The sequence below is a fragment of the Festucalex cinctus genome, chromosome 7 (genome assembly GCF_051991245.1).
Source record: "Festucalex cinctus isolate MCC-2025b chromosome 7, RoL_Fcin_1.0, whole genome shotgun sequence".
Lineage (NCBI taxonomy): Eukaryota > Metazoa > Chordata > Actinopteri > Syngnathiformes > Syngnathidae > Festucalex > Festucalex cinctus.
In genome coordinates, this window is record NC_135417.1 from 21873288 (window position 1) to 21897204 (window position 23917).

The 23917-nt window shown below is 39.6% G+C and overlaps 1 protein-coding gene across 1 annotated transcript in view; it reads left to right on the forward strand.

The window, feature by feature from the left end:
* rspo2 (R-spondin 2) overlaps positions 1-21627 on the forward strand; it is an 85893-nt gene extending 64266 nt beyond the window's left edge. Inside the window, exon 6 of the mRNA XM_077528175.1 lies at positions 20045-21627. Coding sequence (XP_077384301.1) covers positions 20045-20160 — 116 coding nt within the window. The 3' untranslated portion in view covers positions 20161-21627. The remainder of the gene's footprint in view (positions 1-20044) is intronic.
* Positions 21628-23917: the final 2290 nt, after the last annotated feature.

The window sequence follows — 23917 nt, forward strand, 5'->3', positions numbered from 1 at the left end:
ATATGTCTTCATGCCGTTCACAAATAATGTAGTTCTTATTGCCTTGCTCAGGGCACCTCAACAGTAGTTGGGAAATGGACTAGTTACTGTGACCCCCTCTGTTATCTTGTCAAACTTCTGATTAACTTTCTACTATGTGCCCTTCCTTCCATATACAAATAAATAGTAGGCTGCTCTTATTTTGACATCAACTGTCTTCAGAAATGCAATATATGAAACACCCCATGATCCTGGTGGCTTCATATGGAGTGCCCATCTTCATACCACATGCATGAGCCATAAAAGTGGAGGTTCTTCAAAGATTTGGGGGAGGAACATGGGAGGTGAAAGGGTTAGCAATGCTCTTGGCATTTTCCTCTGTTATTGTCATCTGGTCGTTTCAAGGCAGGATGACTGGGAGGGGTTCCAATTGAGTGTTTTTTCACACCCCGGTTGAGTTATGTTTCTGCTAAACTAACTTTTGTCGACTCATGTACGGCAACACATAAAATAAGATTATTTGATGGTATAAATCTAATGTTGGTAGTAATGCTTTGGACAGATAAATATATATGTCCTGATTAAATTGTACAATTTAAACATCACCAATGGTGATGTTCACAGACTGTATATGTCTTGATTTTGTCCCTTGTGAATCTGAGAATCATTTTCACAGGATTAACAGACGTCATCATATTGTTGATACGTATGAATCACTCACTCAAAAATGAGGAAATGCGGGGTTGCCATCAATACCCCCATATTCTGTAATATGCAAATAAAGTGACAACAAACCCAAGTAAGGGAGAAGACCCCAAGAAATTCACAGAACAAGTTTCCCATGCTCCGCGAATGGGAGCTATTTCCCCCTGCTGAGCATTATATGGGCTGATATTATCCATGACATGTTTAAGGCTGTGAAGCCGACCTTGGAGAGTATTCCACTTGATGGGCAGTTTATGCTCTTTCTTTCTTTTCACACCCTCTGACACATACTATGCCAAATTCAGGTCTGTTGGACAAATCCTGCCCTCCACATCATGTTTTGAGAGACCTGGAAGATCATTATTATTATTTTTGAACTACAGTTGTTTGCCACTTTTTACAAACCAGTTTAAATGCAGCTTAAATTCAGTTGTACTCTGGGCAATAACAACAATTCTTGTTCTAATTCAATGTGATGTTACTAAACTTGAAGTTCAGCAATCAGCTATTATTTAGGATAGCTTTGTGAGGGGGAATATGCTCATTTACGAAACTACTGCTCAATCAACATAACATTATATAAATAGGAAGAAATGGAAGACATTCTATCAATATTGACGTAAAGTCCGTAAATCTATCAATGAGGAACGAAGGATTTGTTAACGAGTATTGCCGGAAGTGAGCTTGCTTGTCAATAATCATCAATAACCAGGTCAGAACAAAAGGATCATTTTGCAGTCCAATGACACATTGAAACATTGACGGACGCCCACTTCACTGATGCACCGCAGGGGACTGTAATGTACGTTGACGGTAGACGTTGGTAGATGTTGGTTGGTTGTCTCATCTTGTTTATTTATCTTGCTACTGTTAGCTGGCCTGTAGCCGACGACGAAAACCGTCCCATGAGTCACGTGATGCGTTTACAAAATAGCACTTCCACTTCTTTTCTGGGACTGGGATGAGCCACTCTCTTCTCCTTCAGTAAATTAAATATACACTTACCAGGTATGCTATCTTCCTTGCACATCATTCTCCAAGCTTTCTCTCTACTGGCTCTGTCCCAATACTGATAGCCGGCCATGTTGTGAGGTGACTGCAGACCGCAATAATGCGACAGCTAAGAGCCCTTTGGTGCGTCATTTTAAGTCAGACAAGTTTTTGAACAGCAAAGAGTCCTAAGTATTGGTATTTGTGGCAGTTAGGACTGTGTGCACATACTAAATGTGAGCAAAATAACAAATGACGGGAAACATTGACTAACGGCCATTTCGCTGATGAATGTCGAATAACAGATTTACGATTACAATTTGGTTCCACTTGAAATATTGACTGGTTGATAATGACAGAATGGCAACCCTGTTGACAACTGACGAACGCTCAAAATTCATTGATGTGATTGAATATGTCTGCATTGTTATTTTACATCATGATTTGTAGAAAAACGTTACAGGACAGGTACAAGTGACTTCAAAGTTTGTATGAAAGTTGCTCATCCTACTTAAAGGAAAAAAAAAAAAAAAGTCACATCCAAAAACCACAAGTGTCCACCGATCAGTGACGAGTGGCAAAATATGAATAAATGAGTGCAGAAACAAATGCAGATGGTTTGAAATAGAACGTGGATCACTGAATGGTTTAATGCTCAATTGAAACCATTTGAACTTAATTTAATTGGGACATTTTGGATCAGCTTTGGAGACAGTACACTCCACCACCAAATAAGGAAATATATTTGGAATAATGATTTTGTATTGCTCCCGTTGAGTTCCAGAAACATGTAGAATCAGTGCCAAAGCACATTGAAGCTGTTCTGGCTGCTTGCTCTTATTTGTCACCCGATTGTATATCGACCTAACCCTTGTTTTAAGTGTCAGGGTTTTTCACCTCATATTTAGATAACCCAAGCTGGTCAGAGTCTGCCAGACCTCCACTACAGTGCAGCTGACAATTCTCCTGTCGGCCACAAAACTGTCATCATTTCCCACACCATGCAGATGAGGAATCATATGCATACGTTCTCAAACAGACTGCGAGAAACAAGTTAAAGTCACATAGAAACAATAAAATCGACCTCACAGGCAGAGTAAGTCACCGCATTAGCAGCACTTTTTCTTGGGCTTTTTTTCCACTCCTTTCCTGTCTGAGATAGGGATGACATTGGCTTGCTTGTTACATTTCACTCAGCGAGGCTGCCTGAGTAACAAACACGCATGTCATAGAAGAGGATGTGGCGCGCATAGTTGAGAGCAGCCCTGCATGCTGTCTGCTCCCAGTTATCTGACTTGAGGAGAAAGAAGGAAATCTGAACAAGGGTGCCCGAAAACATCTGGTGCACAGTTGCAGCAACTCAGACTGAGCCACCAGAAGCTCATTCTCAGCTCTCCTCCTCTTTCCACCCTCCTTCCCTGTCTATCTCTATATCTGGCCGTCAGTTTTATAGAGACATTACAGCTTTTAATTGCATCTAGTGATTCAGAGGGAGACTTTGGCTTCTGACCCAATCTTGCCCATGAGCAATAGGCCAGGGTGGAGACTTTCAGACACAACAAAGTGACAAGTATAGACCTGCTCTCTTTGGTTGTATCCACATCTTTGTGATTTTCTCCCTTTGTGAGTGTGTGGGTGTGAGGGGGAGGTCAACTACACAGCAACAAATACAGGGGGGGCAACTAAAAGTAGAACCTTTATGGTGGTAAGTAGAGAGCATGCAGTCGAGTCCTGCACTCCCACCATCACACTGAACACTGAGGTGATGTCACACATTAGCAATTTAAGCTTAAAAGAGTGACTTTTACGGGTTTTCTGATGGCATAAAACATAAGGGCCGACCTGCATTCATGGGGTTGTTGGAGTTGATTAACTTCTTCTGTTTGCGTTGAAGAAAGTCCCTTTTTCTTTTGTCTGAGACGTGCTGTCAGCATAGGCAGAGAGCTCTACATTGCTGCTGCCACTCGATGGCAATGTTAGGTTGAGCTCCATTGGCGCAATAAGTAGAAGAAGTCAATTGAAGCTCTTCCCATAGATATATAAAACCACTAGATAGCATTGCCCTTGCATCTGTCCTTTTTCGTATTGGTGGGAAGACTGTATAACTGAATGATAAACAAAATTCAAGACACAATTGCGTGGTTACTGTCCACACACTGCACTTTGCCAGGGTAGTAACCCCTTTAAAACGTAAATATCTTTCTTGTTGGGTGGCAAGGTTCAGGTCCCTGATCCCAATAGACCTTGGACATCTCTCTTGGATTAGTGGGAGCTTAAGGTCTCTCTTTGATTTGATTCCTTTCGCCTTCCTGTGCTGTAACTCTGACAGATGCTGCTGCCTTTTGGGGTACACAAACCTCAGTGAGGTGAGACCTTGAAATGACTGTTGGAATTGCACTGTAATCATACACATCTAAAACCAACAAGCAAATGTCTGCCATATGGCCCAAAGCCCTGTGTTTGTGTTTGAGTGAGACAAAAGCGGGATTATTGACAAGAGTTTTGAGAGGCATGTCTGGATAGATGAGCTGAGCAGCAGTGATTCTTGTAGGCTTGTTTCTGTGATCCGATCTGTCGAAGCCACTCAGCTGTCCATCTGCCTGGTGTTTGACAAGTGTTTGATGCAGCGCAGGCCTTAAAGAGGATCAGACCCTTCCTGGATGGGCTTTTCCTTTTACCCTGTGCAGCAGCAGCTCTGCTAATAGATCAAACACACGTTCCTCTTTCTTCCACAACTCTGTGAACCAATGAGCTATTTATATCAAACAATATGTGTCGGATAAGCAAAGGAGACTGAACAGTGCCTTCCAGAGTTAGTACTACAATCAGAGAAAACAACAAGCATCAGTGCATGTACTCCCTCATCACCGGCTTTTGCTGAGGGGTCTCCGCGTGATCCTGATAGCCCCTGTCTCTCTCTGTTTTAGTGCCTAAGCCTGCCTGACTTAGTTTGGCTCCCCTCTCGTTAGGGTCTGGTCCTGTTTTGGGACAGTTGCGCTCTATGTCCAAACATGTGAGGGATTTCCTCATGAAATTTCCCAGTAAAGGAGAGATGAAAGGCCTTGTGCAGAAATTAGAATGAATCCTTCTGGACAATTTCCTCCTATGTTGTACTCTGTTCTGTTACAAGGCCCACGGAAACCAGGGGGAAGCAGTCCAGGTGGAATTAGGGGACCAATGTGTGCACGCACATGAATGAGTAACACTTTGGCATGAAGGCAAATCCTATGTATGGTGGGAACATGGTTGCTGTTGGAACAAAATATGTTAGGTACTGAATGATAGAGGTTAGCTTTTCACTTTAAGAAATAGACCCTTCCAGCTGACGTCACCGCTTAGCTTCCACTGCGCCTCCCGGAAGGCAAACGTCCCATAAAAAATGAATGTAGAGAGCTAGATTTTCAGCGAGCGTTTTCGTTAAAAGGTGGGAAACATTAAAATGGCAATAGCCAGATAATATCCATCTGGTACCGCTCCACAGTAATTTCGTCGGGAAAAGGCGGGACATTCTGTATAATAATTTGAGCCGATTGGACGACATTCTACACATTTGTAGCCACGGGTGAAAATTTCAAAATGTCATCTCCGTTCATGTCGAAGGGGGGGGAAAGCACAAACATCTTGTCAGCCAGAAATGCACAAATCGCCTCTCAATGTTCAACATTCAACATGGAAACAGTCAGTCATTCTGCGAGAACGAAATTAATTGCAGCATCCATTCGTCCATGTTAGGTTTGTTTGTTAGGTCCGGCGTCGGCGCTGGCTTCCTGGTTTCGTCACAGTTGCATATCCCGCCCCCAAACACAATGTCGCTCGGTGATTGGTCCGGACCACCAATGGTTCGGGAATGGCGATTATCTGCGGTAGCGGTACAAGATGGTATTCTCGGAGTTTGTGAATTCACAAATACCGCGAGAATTCATGTTGCGAGAGCAAGGTTATGGAAATTTGTCAAGTGTCACAAAAAAACGTCCCGGATAGGATACTACATTACTGTAAATCATTGAAACCAGTAGTTTGAAGCCACTAGCTACAAAATAATGTAGTTTGTTGGGTGGCAAAGTGGAAGTGGAAGCCTAAGGTATGTTATTTTTGGTTGGAACAGTACGTCGATCAGTACTTTCATGGTGTAAATTGTCATTCAGTAAATCGTTTCTGTACGGATATACTCGTCTTGCTGTATAACCCAAGCACTCGCCGTCACACGGGTGCTACACTGTATATCGAAGTCTTCGAGCTATCTTAGCTTGCTAGCCGCTAACAAACAGACGGCACATTTACTACACATTCCACAGCAGAAATCAAGCCCGAGTTAAAGTGTTAATTGTGATAATCGTGTTAAATCGTTAACTTTTTGTTCAAAATTACTTGAATACTTATGCAAAAAAAGTATGAATGATTGGTTCATGTTGCCTCAAATTTACAATCAGAGAATAATGTTATGACCCACTGTATGTCAAAAAGATTTTTAGAAAAAAAACTACCTGATATAATATTATCTGAGCATATCCTCGTACTTTTTGTGGGTGCAATGCAGTTGCATCGTAGTTTGACGCTAGCCACCGTGCCAGTCTTTTACTCCTCACTGTCTTTCGCGGGGTTTAGAATCACTGCCGGCAGCCAAAAGAATGATCTCATCTGATCTCTCTTTGAGCCATTAGTGCATCTGTCGGCCGCGCACAACTTCACCATAGCATTGGTCGCTGATTTATCAACTGTTTGACCATTTCCTAGCTCACACTAATTATTTTCTAATTCACTCGCATTGACGTGCTGCGGGCCAACCGCAAGGGGCGCACTTCAACGTGACGTCACACTAGAATGGTCTATTAAGTTTGCAAGTAAGTGAATATGTGGCCTAAAAGCAATTAGGGCACCCACCATATGATGTACATACACTGCTATATGTGCATTAAATGTATTATTTACCATTTTAATCTATTTTTTCATGTGTTAGGCTATGAGGTGGGTTTTGTTGTTTTGTTTTGTTTTTGTTCTTGTTGAAAAAACCTACAATGCCAATCGATTTAACATAAACGGCGAGTGGAGATTTCGGGTCTGATTCTGACCTAGTATATATGTACACACATTAGGGCTGTGCATGAATCGGCGGTAACTCGAAGTGGGATGAGAATTAGTCGTTAAAGACAAATACCGACTCAAAATTTTCGGATTTGAGTGAGAATGAATCATAGCATATTGTCATGTGTAGCAGTGTCACTGGAATGTTTGAGTGGCACAACATCATGTGATGCACGCGCTTCAAGAGGGTATGTATATCTGTAGTACATGTTGTACAGGGTATATACAGCAGGGATGATGTGCAAAAAAATAAAATTAAAAGATGATCAAAGACTCTTTCTTCATATTTATCAAATGTACAGTTACAGTACAAGTATAAGAAATCCAGTGCTATGGCTCTCTCTCTGTCCTTGAGTAATGACGCTATTCACATCTGTATAACTTTCCAGACATAAAGATCAATTTGCTACCGTGTGTCCCAGTGTGTTCCCAATCTTTAAATCTGTGGTCACATTTTAACCACTCCCTCGTGTCCTGCTGCTATCTTCAGCTCACTTCGCCTTGACCCCATCCGTACAACAATTACAAAACTTTTAGGCCGCAAGTGCAACACGCCTCTAGGAGCATCACCACGGCCCTGCCTTTGATAAGCCTTGTGCTTTATATTTTTCTCATCTGAAATGAAACACAACATTAAGCCATTCATTAAAGCCAACTAAGCCTAATTATCCCTCATTTACCCAAGTGCCCGTGCAGCATGAGAGCCACATGTACTTAAGTCCAGATGTGTCGATGAGCCAGTCGGGAGATAGCAAACCACAATGGGGGCTTCGCTCGTCTGGGGAGTGCTGTGGTTTCCAGACGCATCAGGCTGAGCGGGCCTGTCGTTAATGGCTGTTCACTGCCTGGCTGCTCTCATGACACAATCGGCTGTGCGAAATCACTGCTCTTTAGCTTAGCTGATTTCAAAGTGGAAATTCCAAATCGTTTCATGCATTCACAAGCCCGTGTACACTCGCGAGACAGAAAAAGAGCAAATATTGAAGCCGTTTATTTCTGCCTTCAAAAGACTTGACAACTTGTTGTCAAGTGATGGAGCTGTTCGACTGTTTTAGTTTTCTCCAGCTACTTTGGTTTCCATCCACATAATCCTGCGAGGTCAAGTGAAGACTCTAAATGGTCAGTATGTGTGAACAGTGACCAGGTGAACAGTCCCGGCTGTACTCCACTTTTTGCCCTTATTCGGATGGCTGGTTGGATGGGTCCTGTGTAGACCAGGGGTGTCAAACATACGGCCCGCGGGCCGGATCAGGCCCGCAAAGGGGTTTAATCCGGCCCACGAGATGATTTTGTAAAGTAAAAAAATAATAATAAATTGTAATTTCGGACTAATTAATCAGCCGTCCACAATCAAAACATATCCATTTGTAATTTCACAAGCAGTCCTCAGATGAGCAATGCAACTTGTACGGGGAATCGTCCTGGATGTCGTCATTTTACGCACAACTTAAAGTTACAGTTTGTATAATTATTTTTATTTTTTAAAATCATAGACCGATATAAACGTGTTAAATACGACACAAATTCATTTACTGGTAACACAAATAGCTATGACAAGGATTAGTGTCCTTATAACGTCATTAACTCATTTGCTCCCAAAAACGTATAAATACATTCTATTTTAAATATTACCATGCTCCCAAAGACATATTTATGTTTGCTTGTTTTTTTATGCTAGAGCATATATTTGATGCAGCCTCTGAACTGAAGAGAATGCTTCAAGCAATGGTAGTTATTACAAAAACGGCCAGCAGGTGGCAGCAGCGTATAAGAGATCAACCAGGGCCATGTTGCAACAAGCTCTTTTTCCCCACAGTTTAAAACAGATTTGTGAATAATCATGAAACTCTGCTATCTTCTAATGCCAATTGCTGCAAAATAGAAACAGATACAAGTATATTTTTTTTCCTGATGAAAGAAGAGACTCTAATCGTTTGGTTTGGTAGGTTCCATGTTTTGATAGCCATAGGATACAATATTCTGTGGGCCTTGCAAAATCCAGCCAAACGGCGAAAAATGTGCTGCGACTTAATGAGTTAACTGCGCCACGCAATGCATTCTGGGAACAATATATATATATGCAAAACAGGTAGATTTAACACGTCCGGAACTTATACGGTCAAAATGTTGCCACGTTCCATTTGGGTCCATGTTATTTTTCGGACCAATATGATGACAGTGGAGTTCTGTAATTTAGGGCTGGCCCACAAATAGCGAAAATCTGCGCATAAATGACGGCAATTGTTTTTAAGTTATTTTCCCGATGCAGCCCACTTGGTTATATATTTTCCTCCATGCGGCCCCTGAGCTAATATGAGTTTGACACCCCTAGTGTAGACTCTTGTGTAGTAGTACTTCTACACTGTTGTAGAGATTGATTCTTTATTTTTATTGTTTGATGAAAAACCAGGTGTATTTTTTTCCATATAATGTACTTTTAATCTTGCAGAGAGTCGATTTAAACTAATAAACCTTGCATGGGTTGGTTACAAACCATCTGGTCCTGTGGGGCCCTTGTTAACTTCCTCCAACACAGTAAGAATTACAATGGGTGACAGCACATGGTGCAGCTGAAGTCAATATAATTTTCTTTTTCAACTTAACTTTCAACTGATGCAATGAAAGACTTATAGGCATTCATCATATTAATCAGCAAGCTCTGTTGTTTGTTTGTTGTTGTTATTAAGACAATGTCACGTCATGAGAACGGACATACTTGTGGATGCCGGATGTTAAAATGTGTCACGCAAAAAGGGCCGTAGTAACAAATTCTGCGCCCACATTCATATAACCGCTCACTCCACACACATCCAGAGGAAATGCACAAATTCAGTTATTTTATTCATTTCAATGATTAAAGAAATTGACATAAGTGGATTGAAAAAGAAAACCAAATTAAAGCACAAACAACATAACCAAAATGGAAACTATTTTAATGTAATCTCATTTATTTATTTATTTATTCATTTATTCATTCATTCATTCATTCATTCATTCATTCATTCATTCATTCATTCATTCATTCATTCATTTATTTATTTATTTATTTATTTAATTACTTTTCACATGCAGGGGAAGACAGGGAGGCTCTGCCTCTCCTGCCTGCCCCGGACGCCCATTCTTGGCTCAGGCTCATGACAGCTTTCGGTGAAACATAATTCTGAATTGACAGTCGTGAAAGTAGAAAGAAAATATATCCTGTCACCTAGTCACAGTCATGTCTTTTTCAAAACCTGCCATGCAGAGAGAGGTTGGTGATGAGAACAGAAAATTTCAAGAAAAACAGTTGCTGGATTTAAAGTTTTAAACAATTGGCTTTTTTTTTAATTATTATTATTATTTGAACCCATTTTTTTGTGGAAAACTTGATGCTCAGACACACTCGGACTCTATCTCAATCAGTCCACACTTTAGTTGAGTTTAAGACCCCTGCTCTAGAGAACAAAATGTTAAATTAACATTGCGGTTAATTAGCTAACACCAATTTACCGCGGCAGACACATGAACTGTCCGCACCAGTGACAAACTCACGTATTTATAGCCACCGAATGTGAAGGGGGCGCTGTTGAGCCAAAAATAAATGTGAATAAGTAAAATCACTCATGTACAAAAATAACCCCATTGCACAGTGGCAGTAATAATTTTTAGTAAAGCAATATTTTCAACATTTTCACAGCAATATGTATTTGTATTTGAATATTTGTAGTACTGGGTATTATAACTGACATATATAAATAAAGTGGAAAAAAAAACTATCTTCAAAACTTTACAAAGACCATGGTTCCATCTCAACAATCCTCCCAACCCACTTTGACACCCATGCCTGTATCAGTCCACCCGTTGATGTTGAAATGATGTCGCCTGCAATAGTGTGATTCACGAACCTCTTTAGTGTAATCCTCCTGATGTCTTGATATGAGAATATGGCGCTCAAAGTCGCACAACGCGTCCATCAAACTGAAATTACGACGTAACAGAAGTTACATAAAGAGGAGATTCAAAGCAGTAAGGTTTTGTTTTCCATTGTGGGTGACATGAAGTGAAGTATCGTTATCGAGCGAGTCATTGATTGTCAGTAATGTGAGCTGATTGTATTGGCGTCACTGGTTCGACTTTCGGCTCCTCTCAGACTTAAATTTCCTTCATGATGATACTGAATCCCTTGTTTCTCAACGCGTGTACTGTAATGTACCATTGCCACCTGCACCACCAAAACTTGATACCGAAAAGTGGGACTATTTTGTGACCCTTTGCAATGTAAACAAGAAATTTCTTTCTTTACCAAACCAAACCCAACTGTATTACCTGGAAAAGGAATATAAATATACTTAATACTTAATGCCATAAATAGGGTGTTATTACATTTATTTGTTTTACTTGCAGACAGAAAATGTCCTGACTCGGGATAGGCTAATTATCGTGGCCGATAATTGGCATTTTGAAGCATATCGGCATTGGCCTTCAAAATTTTCACGCCAGTATTATGCTTTCTTTATTAATTCTTTAATAATACATATATATATATATATATATATACACAAGTTTCTTCCTCGAAATATAATTAAACATATAATTTATACATGTATTTAAGGCAAGTTGTAAAATGCCTGAAGTCCTCTTGTTTATGTTTAACAAATTTAAAACATAATAAATCATGCTGTTTCTACTAAATACTGTCTCAAATATTCTCCAATTTCGATACTGTAAATGTATAGAATCGTATGCCAAAAAATGTTTCTTGGGAGAAACAATATGGCAGCCTTGTGACTTCAAAAGTCTTGGCCTATCGGCTATCCAGTCATATATTCAGATCAGTGGTCCATTCGTCCATGTTAGGTTTGTTTGTTTCCCTCGGTATCTGCGTGACCTGGTTTCGTCACAGCTGCATATCCCGCCCTCAAACACAATATCACTTTGTGATTGGTCCGTACAAAATGTGTACAGATCGGTGAAAATCAGTGGGCTAGGTACAAAATGTTTGTGAACTCACAAATGGAGCGAGAATTCAGCTTGCAGAGCAAGGTTACGCATTGGCTACTAATATCGATAGACCATATCAGTCTATTCTTAGTCTATGCTTAGTCCAAAAAAAGATCTTGAATACTTATTTAGCTTAGAAATTACAATACCGCGGTTATACTGTATCCTCCAAAGTGCCTCTTGGAAGGATGAAGACGCATGTCCCAGTGTTTCCAAGATTAATAATGCAATCAAACAAATCACTGAATTGCAGGTTTCTGTGTACAGTTGGAAGCAATGTTTCCAGTGAGTCTGTTAATGTTAGGGACCGTAGACGTACGTAAGGGAAAAGGCTTGGGAGCGAACCTTAGAACATAATAATACTTGTTAATCCACCTTTAGACGCTGGAGCCAGAAGTTGTAACCCAAACAGCACAAGGGAACAGTTAACATATTGTGAAATGCAGTAAAGTGTCATGTTAAACTTCGAGCAGACTGATGGATACTTTAATGTGCAGGGTCATCCTCTGTTCTTTGGCCCTACTGGACCATTTGTGGCTATGATAGACCCTCTCAGAAGGGAAAAACATGCTGTCCGTACTGACTATTGGCCATATTAATCACCTTGTCATTCATGCATGTTTAGCCGGGACTTTTCCGCTTAGCGATGTTAATCTCAAAGTCGCTTTTCACTTCAATTTATTGTCAGTAAGAAAGCGCATCAAAGAGTGAATGGGTGAGCTAGCATGCATTAATCCCTCCGCATATCCTGCACCAGGTTTTAGATGAGAAAATAATGACCAAACTAATCCCAACATTAGCTTTTTGAATTGGAATGCGTGTGCTTTAAATCATTTTAGCCCCACAGCACAGTGATAGGAAGCAGATCATGGGAGGAAGAAGAGAAGCACAAAGTGTAAGAGTGAATGAAAGAGTGACACACAGTAACCTTGTACGAGCCCAGTGACACTGTGCAGAGAACCTCTTGTCAGTTGGTTGGCAAGGTGAGCGTGTTGTAAATGATTGTTCTCCCTGTCACAATCATTTCTTTTTCCCAGCATTTGTTTGCCTCAGCGTTTCTAAAATATTGTACTTTTCTCCATTTTTGGCATGTTTTTATCTGGAAATAACGTCCAACTCTGAAATGAAGCAAAACCTTTTTAGTCTTTGGGCCAAGCTTTGGACTACATCTTATTGAACTTTAGCTCACCTGATGTCATTCGGCCGAGTGCCACCTATAAATCAGATGAAACATGAGTAGCAGTTTGGGGATGCGTTGGTGTATACAGTACGTAACCTTTTTCCAGACGGCCGCTGGTGTGTAAGTCAAGAGAACGCTGCCTGGCTACGTCTCCTTTTCCCTTCACAACGTTACAAATGTATGTGTGAGGAGGCCCTTAATGGCTGATAATCCAATTCCTCCCACTGAAATCAAATCTCACTGGCGCCAGTAGTTCTCTTTTTCCCCTCACAAATGATGGTCTGCACTACGGCCTGCTTATGCAAGAGATGAGGTGCTGAATATGAATTTACCTTTAAGTCCTCCACTTCACATTTGTTGATTTACATGTCAACCCCTCCCTTTGTGCTGTGAAGGATATTAATTAGCAGCCTGCACTGAGAGATGCGCAAGGCTAACAAGATTTTTTATTAGTTTTTTTTTTTAATAGCGGAATAGGATCCCATTTACCGTATGTCTTAATGCCTCCTTCAGGTTGGCCATTGATTTCTCTCATACCACAAGCAACAGAGGTAAGATTAGGCCTTCGCTGCCAGTGTTAGTGGATGAAATCATTTGGCCTGTGCCTATAGTCAGTGCTTTTCTATTTGTTCACAAATCAGTTGTGAAGTAATATTTAGCAAAAGCTTCTCATGAAAATTCACAATACTGTAATACGTTATGGACTTTATGTATGTATTCATTTTTTGTAACTTTGTTCAGAAGTGAACTTCAGTCCGTCCAATTGGCCACAAAGTGTGAGAACCACCCTGCTCAGCAAACAGAAAAGATGATTGGACTGAAGTTCGCTTCCGCTTCCTACTCCCAACCACACCACCACCGCGTGGCTTCAAGTTTCAAATACGAAGTTATTGGATTCGCAACGTTTTGGCAGTGTTATTCTGCCCCCTCCCCCTTCCCCCCACACCACCAGGTAGTTCTTCCATGGTCCTGTGAACGTCGCTATTGTGTAACTGAATGGGACTTTGAATTGCAGTTTCAAATAACATGGGAAAACATTTTCAGTCTTTCAACCTGAAAGTTACAAGTTTTAAAAATGATGACCATTTACAGGTTTCAAAATGGGAACCAAATCAATGCTCAGGGATAACAATGGCAATTTTTTATTTATTTTTTTAATTAAACTTGATTTATGACCGTTTTGAACCTCTGAAAAGTTTGTGGGTGAAACACTGTAAAATTAAATTAGAAAAAAACAAAAAGGTTGGCTTTTTGAATGATTTAATATGCTTTTTGGAGATTCAAACCAAGTTTTTAGGTTTATAAATATTTTTTAACGTTTTGAGAACGTTCAGAGTTTACATTTTTCAAAAATGGGAAACAATGCCCAGGGAGAACGATGCCAAAATGCCATTTTTGAAACTTGGCTGATGACCGTATTGAACCTCTGAAAATTTATGGGTGAAACACTGTAAAGTCATACCTTAAAAATGTGTCTTTTCTTATCCATCCATCGATTGTCTTGACCGCTTATTCATCACAAGGGTCACGGGGGGCGCTGGAGCCTATCTCAGCTGGCTTTGGGCAGTAGGCGGGGTACACCTTGGACTGGTCGCCAGCCAATCGCAGGTCTTTTCTTGTCAGTTATTTTTATTTTTATGCTTTTTCAGAGATTTTTCAGTCATTCAAAAAATATTTTTGGAGATTCAAAACAAATTTTTGGAGATTCATACCGTGTTGGGCTGGTGACATGCTATGCATTGCAGCTTTCACCAATATAATACCTAAATTCTATAACTGCAAAAACTGCGCAAGAGAATAATTTCAACCAATTCTGCCCAAGCACTATCCAAATAAAAGCTGACTTACTTACTTGCTTATTTTAACTAAATCAGCTCAATTATTAATGCTAATTGAAGGAAGCCAACCCAAAAATGTTCTTTACAATAATATGTTCTATTCAGCCCCACTAGTCTAAGAATTATATTATGAATAATATTCTGTTTATTGGAATATCAATTACACAGCAAAATCCGTCTGTCTTTATCCATTCTCCGTGTGCGGCCAATTTTCCACTTACTGTGGACTGAACATGACACAGTTGCTCGGGGCTCAGGAAACGACCAATCACTACTCTGCTTGCAAACATCACATGACAAAACTCAGAAAACAGGTGAGCCTTGATTGGACTTTACCTGAACCCTGAGTAACTGTGATGTCATTTTCAGTCCACAGCACGTGGCAAAATGGCCGCCTGAGATGGATAAAAGTGGGTGGATTTTGCCGCTTAATTCATATTCCACAAACACAATAGTAATCAGAATGCTGTGTTTAGACTACTGCACATTTTTTTTTCTCAATTAAATGGCAGTGATCTTGTTGCACTTGTTTGAAGATTCTATCCAGTACTTTGTTTGTCTAAGACAGGAAACAATTGCTAAATTATCATTTATTTATTTATTTACTTCCCGTACCCGCGTGGGTCTTCTCCAGGTACTCCGGTCTCCTCCCACATTCCAAAGACATGCATGGCAGGTTAATTGAGTGCTCCGAATTGTCCCTAGGTGTGCTTGTGAGTGTGGATGGTTGTTCGTCTCTGTGTGCCCTGCGATTGGCTGGCAACCAGTCCAGGGTGTCCCCCGCCCACTGCCCAGAGCCAGCTGAGATAGGCTCCAGCACCCCCCGCGACCCTTGTGAGGAAAAAGCCGTCAAGAAAATGGATGGATGGATGGATGGATTATTTATTTAGCCTTGTGGTATGGAAACAAGCAACACTGTGACCGTATATGCGTAATTGTGGGTAACTTGTTGGATTTTTTTTCCCTTCCATGCATTTATCGAGATTAGATTAATTTAAAAAATAAATTAATTAATTTCGACACCCCTTTCCGAGGTTGCACTTTAAATACATCATATTTATAATCTATTTTTATTTCTATTCTATCCTTATTTATATTCAACCTTGGTATTTTTCAGCTGCTGGTTGTGATTGATGTTTTGTTGGTTTTGTTAGTTTTGTTTTGTTTTGTTTTTCTGATGGAGCTCTGCAACAACGTTTCATTATATTTGAATGACAATAAAGTATGTCTAAAGTCTAAAAATGATTGCTGAGAGCCTCTAAATGGACAAAATAGATGAATATTTTGCCAAAGTATTTCTCAAGTTCATGTAGATGACATAGGAGCTTACACTCAGCGGGATACAAGGAATTACTGGCATGTGTTTGTTTCAAACACGCACAGGCACATTAACATAAAAGAATTCCACGAAAGGTCGTTTGTGACAGCAATAAACAACCGTCCCACCGCAAGCTCTGCTTCTGATTTGAAATACAAAACATTTTGATTTGCGCTTGAAAGTTGTTGTTTTTTTTTTTTTTGTGTTTATTTGTTTGATTTACATTTATTTCCAGCTCAAATACAAATGTCAAGCTGGCAGAAAAAGATTGTATCTGTAAAGGAAAACTAAACATTAGTGAGTTATGCTTCTGCTGTGGTGTGTAAACGCAGCCAGAACGGAAATAAATAGCATGTGAGGGATCATCATTTTCTGATAAAAGCCATTCTCCTTTAATTCAATCCTTTATGTTCCACTGACAATGTAAAAACGGAGACGGCAAATGATTTTCAACTTTCTGTGCCTCCAGAAAAAAAATAATAAATCACCTTGACATTCCATGAGATTTATTAAAAGGTTTTGAAAGGAATAATCAACTTAATTTGTTTCCAGGTAAATGAAACGGCCTCTTCTATGAACCTTGGTAATATCATTAAGTAATATAAGCTGATGGAAGTATACAGAATACTTGGTGCCTTGAGGAAAAACTAAATGAGGTTCTCGGAGACATATGATAGATTATCTTTGATTGTATCAGAATCTGGAGGAAGAGGCTTATGTGGAGATTGGTTGCCCTCTAGCTGCCAAAAATGAGAAGTTTGAGTTTAACATGGCCACAAATGACACTGGTGGTGGAGTGTGTCAGATGGCCTAACACATATAGCACTATAATAATGGTGATATAGTCAGACTGGGTGCACTGTATGAATCTACTACAACTGGTGGTAAGGTTAATCTTTATCACTGGGAAACATCAGAGATAAACTCATAGAGTGCATTTTCTGTGTAATGAATTCGATAAATGCCTCTTATTCTAATCAGATTTTTTTTAGACCCTGTAAAATTTTTACTTGTCCATAACAATTTAAAAGAGAGAGAGAGAGACTAACTGTAGAAGCAATAATGTTTCGAAAACAACCTTTTTAAAGCTGTGAAATGTTGTCATTTCTCAATATTTGTATAAAATGATGTGCACATGACACCTCTGTAAAGCAGAAGCTTGATGTGGATATTAAACACACGTATAAACATTTAACGCTTCATTGTAGAAGTTCCCAGACCCGAACACGAGAGCTATTTTTTTTTCTTACTTTTGTCTTTATTTACATTTCAAACAGTTGCTGTAAATGCTTAAATGTAACCTTGTGTCCAAGGAATTGAGCTTTCCGTGTTACAGGAGTTTAATGGCGCACCGGTTTCTTTATAGCTGTCAAATATAATTTACGTTGAGTTGATTCACTGAACGTGTTGTTTATCAGGCACCTAGCAACACTGTTTTGAATGAAAATTGCCTCTTTAAAAGGCTAGGAAAATTCTGCTATAAGCCAAATGTCTTTCTGGTCCAGGTTTGCTTTAACAAACATTCTCGTGCTGTAAGCCATGCTAAAAATCTAAAGTGGCATCAGTTAAAGCAAGTGTACAAAAGTTTTCCGCTCACATTCTTCCATGTCAGGGCATACAATTTCGATGGAAGTGATGTGAAATTTGTTCTCACGGGCTAAGCTGCGTGTGAGAAGCTTTATGGCCGTGGCTTAAATTGGAAATGTGGCTCAAAATAACCAATTGACATTAATTGCAGGAAATAGCTCTGAGATGGTTTGATGTTTGCATGCATCTGTATTATTCATCGAGAGAGCCTATTAGCTGAGCAATATCTCACCTTCTCATGCGTGGCAGCTTAAACAAGTGCAAATTTGACTCCAGGAATGGGCGCAGGGTGTGTTCTCGGGGTGCTTTAAAGGCCAAGTGTAAGCACATATGAGAAGGCAATTACAGATAATGCCGTTTTACACGTGCTTACCTATTTTTTTCGTGAGAAAGACTTGAACAAATGAGAGCCAGAAGCTATTGAAAGTTTTCCAAAAACCTATTTATTTTGCTCAAGCATCCCTCCCACACTTCACCCGACTCCCACATGAGCCATGGCGTGGAGAGTACCATGTTTTCTACATCAGGACCCAGATTTGGTCTCATTGTCCAAGTCCCCTACCCCAATTACATTTTTTTTTTTACCTTATATTCCCTCACACTCACTCTGTCTGACATAAATCTCTCTCTCACGCACATACACCTCGTTATCTTATTTGTGGCCTTGGCAGCCAGATTATTGCCTTGTGGTTAAGTAGCCAGCGTTTTCCCTGTCACAGAGTTGAGGGTGCAAAACCTTCACCACACATGCTTCCATGAGAGCAGCATGTCAGTTTCCAGCATGTCTTGTCCCGGCGAGGAAACCTGGGATCGATTAACCTCGAAGTTGGGAAGGGTTGAGTTTCACAAGTTCCATTGGCACTGGAAAGTGTTGGGGTGAACGCACAGTTCAAACCTCATGTTCAGACCCGAATATTGGAGCTTACAACATTCAGTACGATTGACTCGTTTAATGTTTCATGTGTATTTGGTATCATGTCGTGAGGCAATAACTTGATAAGTGTTCATGGAAAGTGTTTGAAAGGGCAGCCGCTGTGAATCTTGGCAGATGATTGGACAACGTCAGGTCCACAAATTGACTTGTTCTGCTTGATGGACTGCCTGCTTGATAACAAGTTACACAAGTGTAAGTTAGGAGAAGAAACTAAAATGTCTGGATTTATTTATTTATTTTGCCAAAAGGAAATACAAAGGTAGTGAAATGAACAAGGCTTTGCAGGTAATTGGTTTAACGTTTTAATTTGGTAATTGGGCAACTGGCAGACACGCATACATTACGGGACCACTCTGTGTGGACCCTTGATTAATTTTCAAAAAAATAACAATGAAAAACATTAATTAATTAAAAAACGAACAAACAAATAAACAAATCTTTAAAAAAAAAATAGAGAGAGAGAAACCCCCAAATTCTTCCAAAATTTTGATTACCATCCAATATGCATTTTCTACGAAAGACTGGGGGAAATAGGGAAAATAAATAGCAGAAAACAATAGAAAATAAATTCAGAATATGATAAAATATTTTAAAAAGAAAAAAAAAATTAGCAAATATGCAAATCTATGGGTGTTGAACTGCAAATGTGCAGGGGTCGACTGTAGGTTTACATTGTAAGATCACCAATCACCACTAGATGACGTCATGACATATAAATTGTAACGAAAGAAAAAGAAAAAAATGATATTAAAAGGCTTCATTTGCCTTTATCTTAAGATCCTGTAATGTATAATAGCTCTGATATTGTTTATTCTAATTGAGTTTTTGTTGTTTAAAAAAAAAAAAAAAAAAATCATTGAAAAGGACCTTGGAAAAAAATATCGCACATAATATCGCAATCACCATTTTGGGGGGCGTTGTCCTAATGTTTGTGGCCCCCCAGTAGCATTGCTAAGAAAAAAAACAAAAAAAACAAACAGCATTTTAACTTTTTTTCCAGTTTTATGTTAATGCAAACTTATGGGGGAAATGCAATTAATTATGATGAAAAAATTGAATCGCCTGACACCCCTAGTTTAAACTCCTAAAACCAACAAAGAAAAAGACTTGACTTCAAAACTCCAAACAAAACACCAAAAGCAACACATCATTACATAGACAAAGAGAGACAACAAGACACGTGACTGAAGGAGCTGATTGACACAAGGGCCTGGGTTGACTAACACAAACTTAACAAGAGACATTGACGAAAGGAGACAAGGAAAACATGACAACTAAAGCGAAATCTACAAAAACAGATCATGACAATGGGGTGCATTTCAATGTTCACATTGTAGCCCCACAAGCTTCATAGTAGTTTATGGTTACAACAACAACAACAAAAAGGAGAAAGGAGGTAGTTTATGGAATAACACGTTTTCCTCTTTTTTTTTTTCTTCTTCTTTTCTCAGGAGGCTCAGGGAAGCATCGATCCAAAGAATCAAAGAAGAAGGGCAAGCAGAGGCTGCGATTTTGGGCCCAGAACCAGCACAGCGACCACTTGGCCTCTGCACGCTCCAGCCAGTGAGGACTGAAAAAGACGGACTCGCCGTTGTCAAAAAACCTACGCAAAGCTGCTAGCTGCAACCATGCTCTGACTGACCAATATCACCAAACACCGTCAACCTCGCCTGCCTCTCAGACCTCCAATAACATCTCCCACCCCTCACCTACCTGAACATGGCCATGATTCCGAAATTTGTCAAAAGCAAAATGCGTGTCTACAATACAATATCGGTACCAAGACACTAAAAACACACTTCACGCACCTGCCTCTTGCTACTTCCCCTTGGCTGCACTGTTCAGCTAGGTGACTCAATTCCCGCAGCCCCGCCCCATGACTTGCCTTGTGGACTTTTACAGTTGACATTACTGAACTCATTTCCCTTCATGTCATTAACTGTCAAGCGTGATTGAAAATGGTGGGGGCAACCGGAGACTGGAAAGGCGGGCAAGCCAAATAGGAGGAGGTGTAAGAGGAAAGTAGTGAGAGAGTTGGCAAGCTGGATTGGTCAGGGGGACATGGGTAGGGGAGGGGGGGTCAATAAACAGCCCTGAGAAAAGAGAGGAAACTAGGAAGCAGGGAACAAGATGGCGGAGGATAAAGAGATAAAGAGACCGTTCCGAGGTAAGTGAGGCTGACGTCCAAGAAGATGGCACCTTGAGATGAAAGACTTTTTTTTTTTTCCCCCCCTCTATTTATGTCAAAGCTACCCTCACCTTTCTGTCTGAATGGATATAGACTCTTCCCATGTGTGGCCTTTATGTTCTGTACATTTTTGAGAGTAATTTAAATAAATTACCATGCATAGTTGCAAAATATTTTATTCTCAGCACAAACTGTTTACGTTCAGTACGCTGTATGCTCTAACTGTATAGTGTGTATAAGAAAGAAAAAATCCGAAGATCTTTAGTTGTTCGACTAGCATGGCAAGAGACACACATGTACATAGTTTATCTAATTATGAAAGCTTATTGCTGTATTTTCAGTATTGACTTGTTCACCGTTCTAAATGTTGTAGAGATCAAATAAAAAGCTGTAATACGGAGCTGCATATTAAAATGATTAAAAACAATAACATAGCCATCACATAGCTATTTCATTTATATGGTATATATATTTGATTTATTTATTGATTCGATTTTGTACTTGTAATGACAATTTCTTTTTGCCTCAAACTGTTACACGTATATGCTTTAATATTCTCTGAGTTTGACAAAATGTGCATATCTGCAAAAATGTGTTTTGTTATGTCATGCTTGGTGTTGTATTCCATCCATTCAACTACATCTACTGATTTCGCTTTTGCAAAAATGACGTATACAACTCTGCTTTGATATATTATATGAGTTTAACAATTAGACGCCAGCAAATGTATGGTCATAGGACTGCATATGTGTACGTTGTGTTTTATGAAACATTTCATGTGACTGTATGACAATTGTTTGTTACTGTCTACAGCTCTAATATAAAGTATGTGGCGACACTATGAAACTCTTTCACGCTTTTCTTTCAGTGTTATAAGATTTCAAAAACATTTGTGGAATTCATCATGTTGTACCGCAAAACACAAATACAGCAGCAAGCCAAAGAATTTGATATGGACAATTTGGTCTAAATAGTGTAACAGTATTGTGAATATTCAGTAATACACAATCATGTCTTTAATTTTCAAGCAGAACATTTGATCACATCTTCACGGCCTGCACATTGCACTTAATAAATTATGTTTCTCGGAATATCAATTAAATTAATAAATATAAAAGTTTGATTAATAATATCATATGCTAACGTTAGTAACACTGTTATCCATCCATTCATCCTTCAATACATTTCCTGAACCGCTTATTTAAAGACCAACTTAGAAGTAACTTCATAAAAAGCCCAAAAGGGTCACAAGTGATGTAATTAAACATTGTCCACAAAATAATTAATATTATGCATATTTGAAAAAAGAATAGTTTTTCCGAAGTTAGGGCCTGGTGACCGACAAACCCAGAAGTGATACGTCACACCGGCGACAAAAATGACAGCACTCAATATGGAAAGTATACAAACCAGTCAAAAATGGATTCAGAAAGTGATATGTCGAGCTTAAATGAGGAGATTTAAGTCTTTGAAGAGTTGGAGGAAAAGAAGAAGATCAGCATGTAATATGTTGGACCATATATGTCCGAGCCAGATGCTGATCAGGACGCTGAAAATGTTGTGCCCGGACAACCTGACATGGAGTGGAGACGAGGTCCATCAACATTAGAAGATTGGTAAGATATATACGCTGCGGTTATTAGTCTAGCATTGTTTGAAATAGGGATGTAACGATAAGGGCAATATCGTGATATTGTGATATTAAAACTCCCACAATATCGTCATCGTGATGTTCACAATATTTAAAAGGAACACATCTGTTAAAAAAGTCAGATTGATTTCCATTTGTGCAGTTCTAGCACCCTCTAGTGTCTGGTTTATTAGTGCAATTTAGTTTTCATTAGGAATGTTTTGGCCTTCTATGTTTAAAATCTATGCTAATTGTCGGATGAAGGGGAATCTAATTTTTGCTTGTGGAGTGATAAATGTGTGCTTGCATTAGCAAATAAGTGCCTCTATATTATTTGAGATTGTAGGTGGTGTATATGCATTGCTGTTATGTACAAAAGCACAATATTGTGCTTTTTTAGTATGAGCTCTTTTATTTATTTATTTATTTATTTTTTACAATATTGTGATCTTTTTTAAATATCGCCAACCTCCCCACAATATTGTGATAATTATCGTATCGTGACCTTCATATCGTGATATCGTATCGTGATGTTTGGATATCGTTACATCCCTAATTTGAAATTCACTGTTGTGCTGTGCTGTAAATTAGCACTATGAGATTACCTACCATATTTTCATGAGCATAAGGCGCACCATTAAGGCACGGTTAAACATACGTAGCTCAAAACATATGGTGGCATTCTTTCACTTGCTAGCATATGTTTTTAAAAAGGCAGCGGAGCAAAACTAAGTTTGGTTGGGTTTTATGCAAGTATTCGACAATGTACTCGCATTACTTTTGATCAATCCTCAAAAATCGAAGTCCCCATCTTCTGTATCTGAAACGTACAGCTGGACTACTTATTCATCAAACGCCAGGTTCCCTCTCGCAGCATGTCACAGTCAGTCTCGTTCCCGTGTGTCTCCTCAGAAATGATACCACTCCAACATTAGTGCAAGCATACAAGTTTAGTCCAAGCTTGCACCTCCATTCACAAATTGTGGCGTAAATCTCTCTCGTTGAGCAGTTCCATTAACATGAAGCCAAAGCAATGACACTATACGTCCTACTATATACAGGAAACCCAGCCCTAATTGCGGAGTGACAGGCATGAGAACCCAATAGACTCACATCGTCATTCAGTTGAGTCTTTTGAGTTGGGTTTATTCATGTTTTCCTTTCGGACACATTACAGGTTACATCGATCACATCACATCATTTGCAACATTGACATCCGAAAGAAGGGCTGACGGGTAGAAGCCGATGGCTTATTCAAGACCCGTCCCCATACATATAACCTAATCTAATCGGATTCGCTAATAAACAGTGCTAAGCTCATCAATTCACTCACTATTATCCAACATTTTTTACCCTGTCCCGACAGGTATTAGAACCTGGCTGTGCTGTTTACCTTGTGTTACCCACGTACTGTAACATTGAAAATATACTACTAGAAAGCTCAGCTTGCGTTGTCTGACCGTCAGAATGGAGACCACAGTGGACAACAGGACTACATTTCCCATG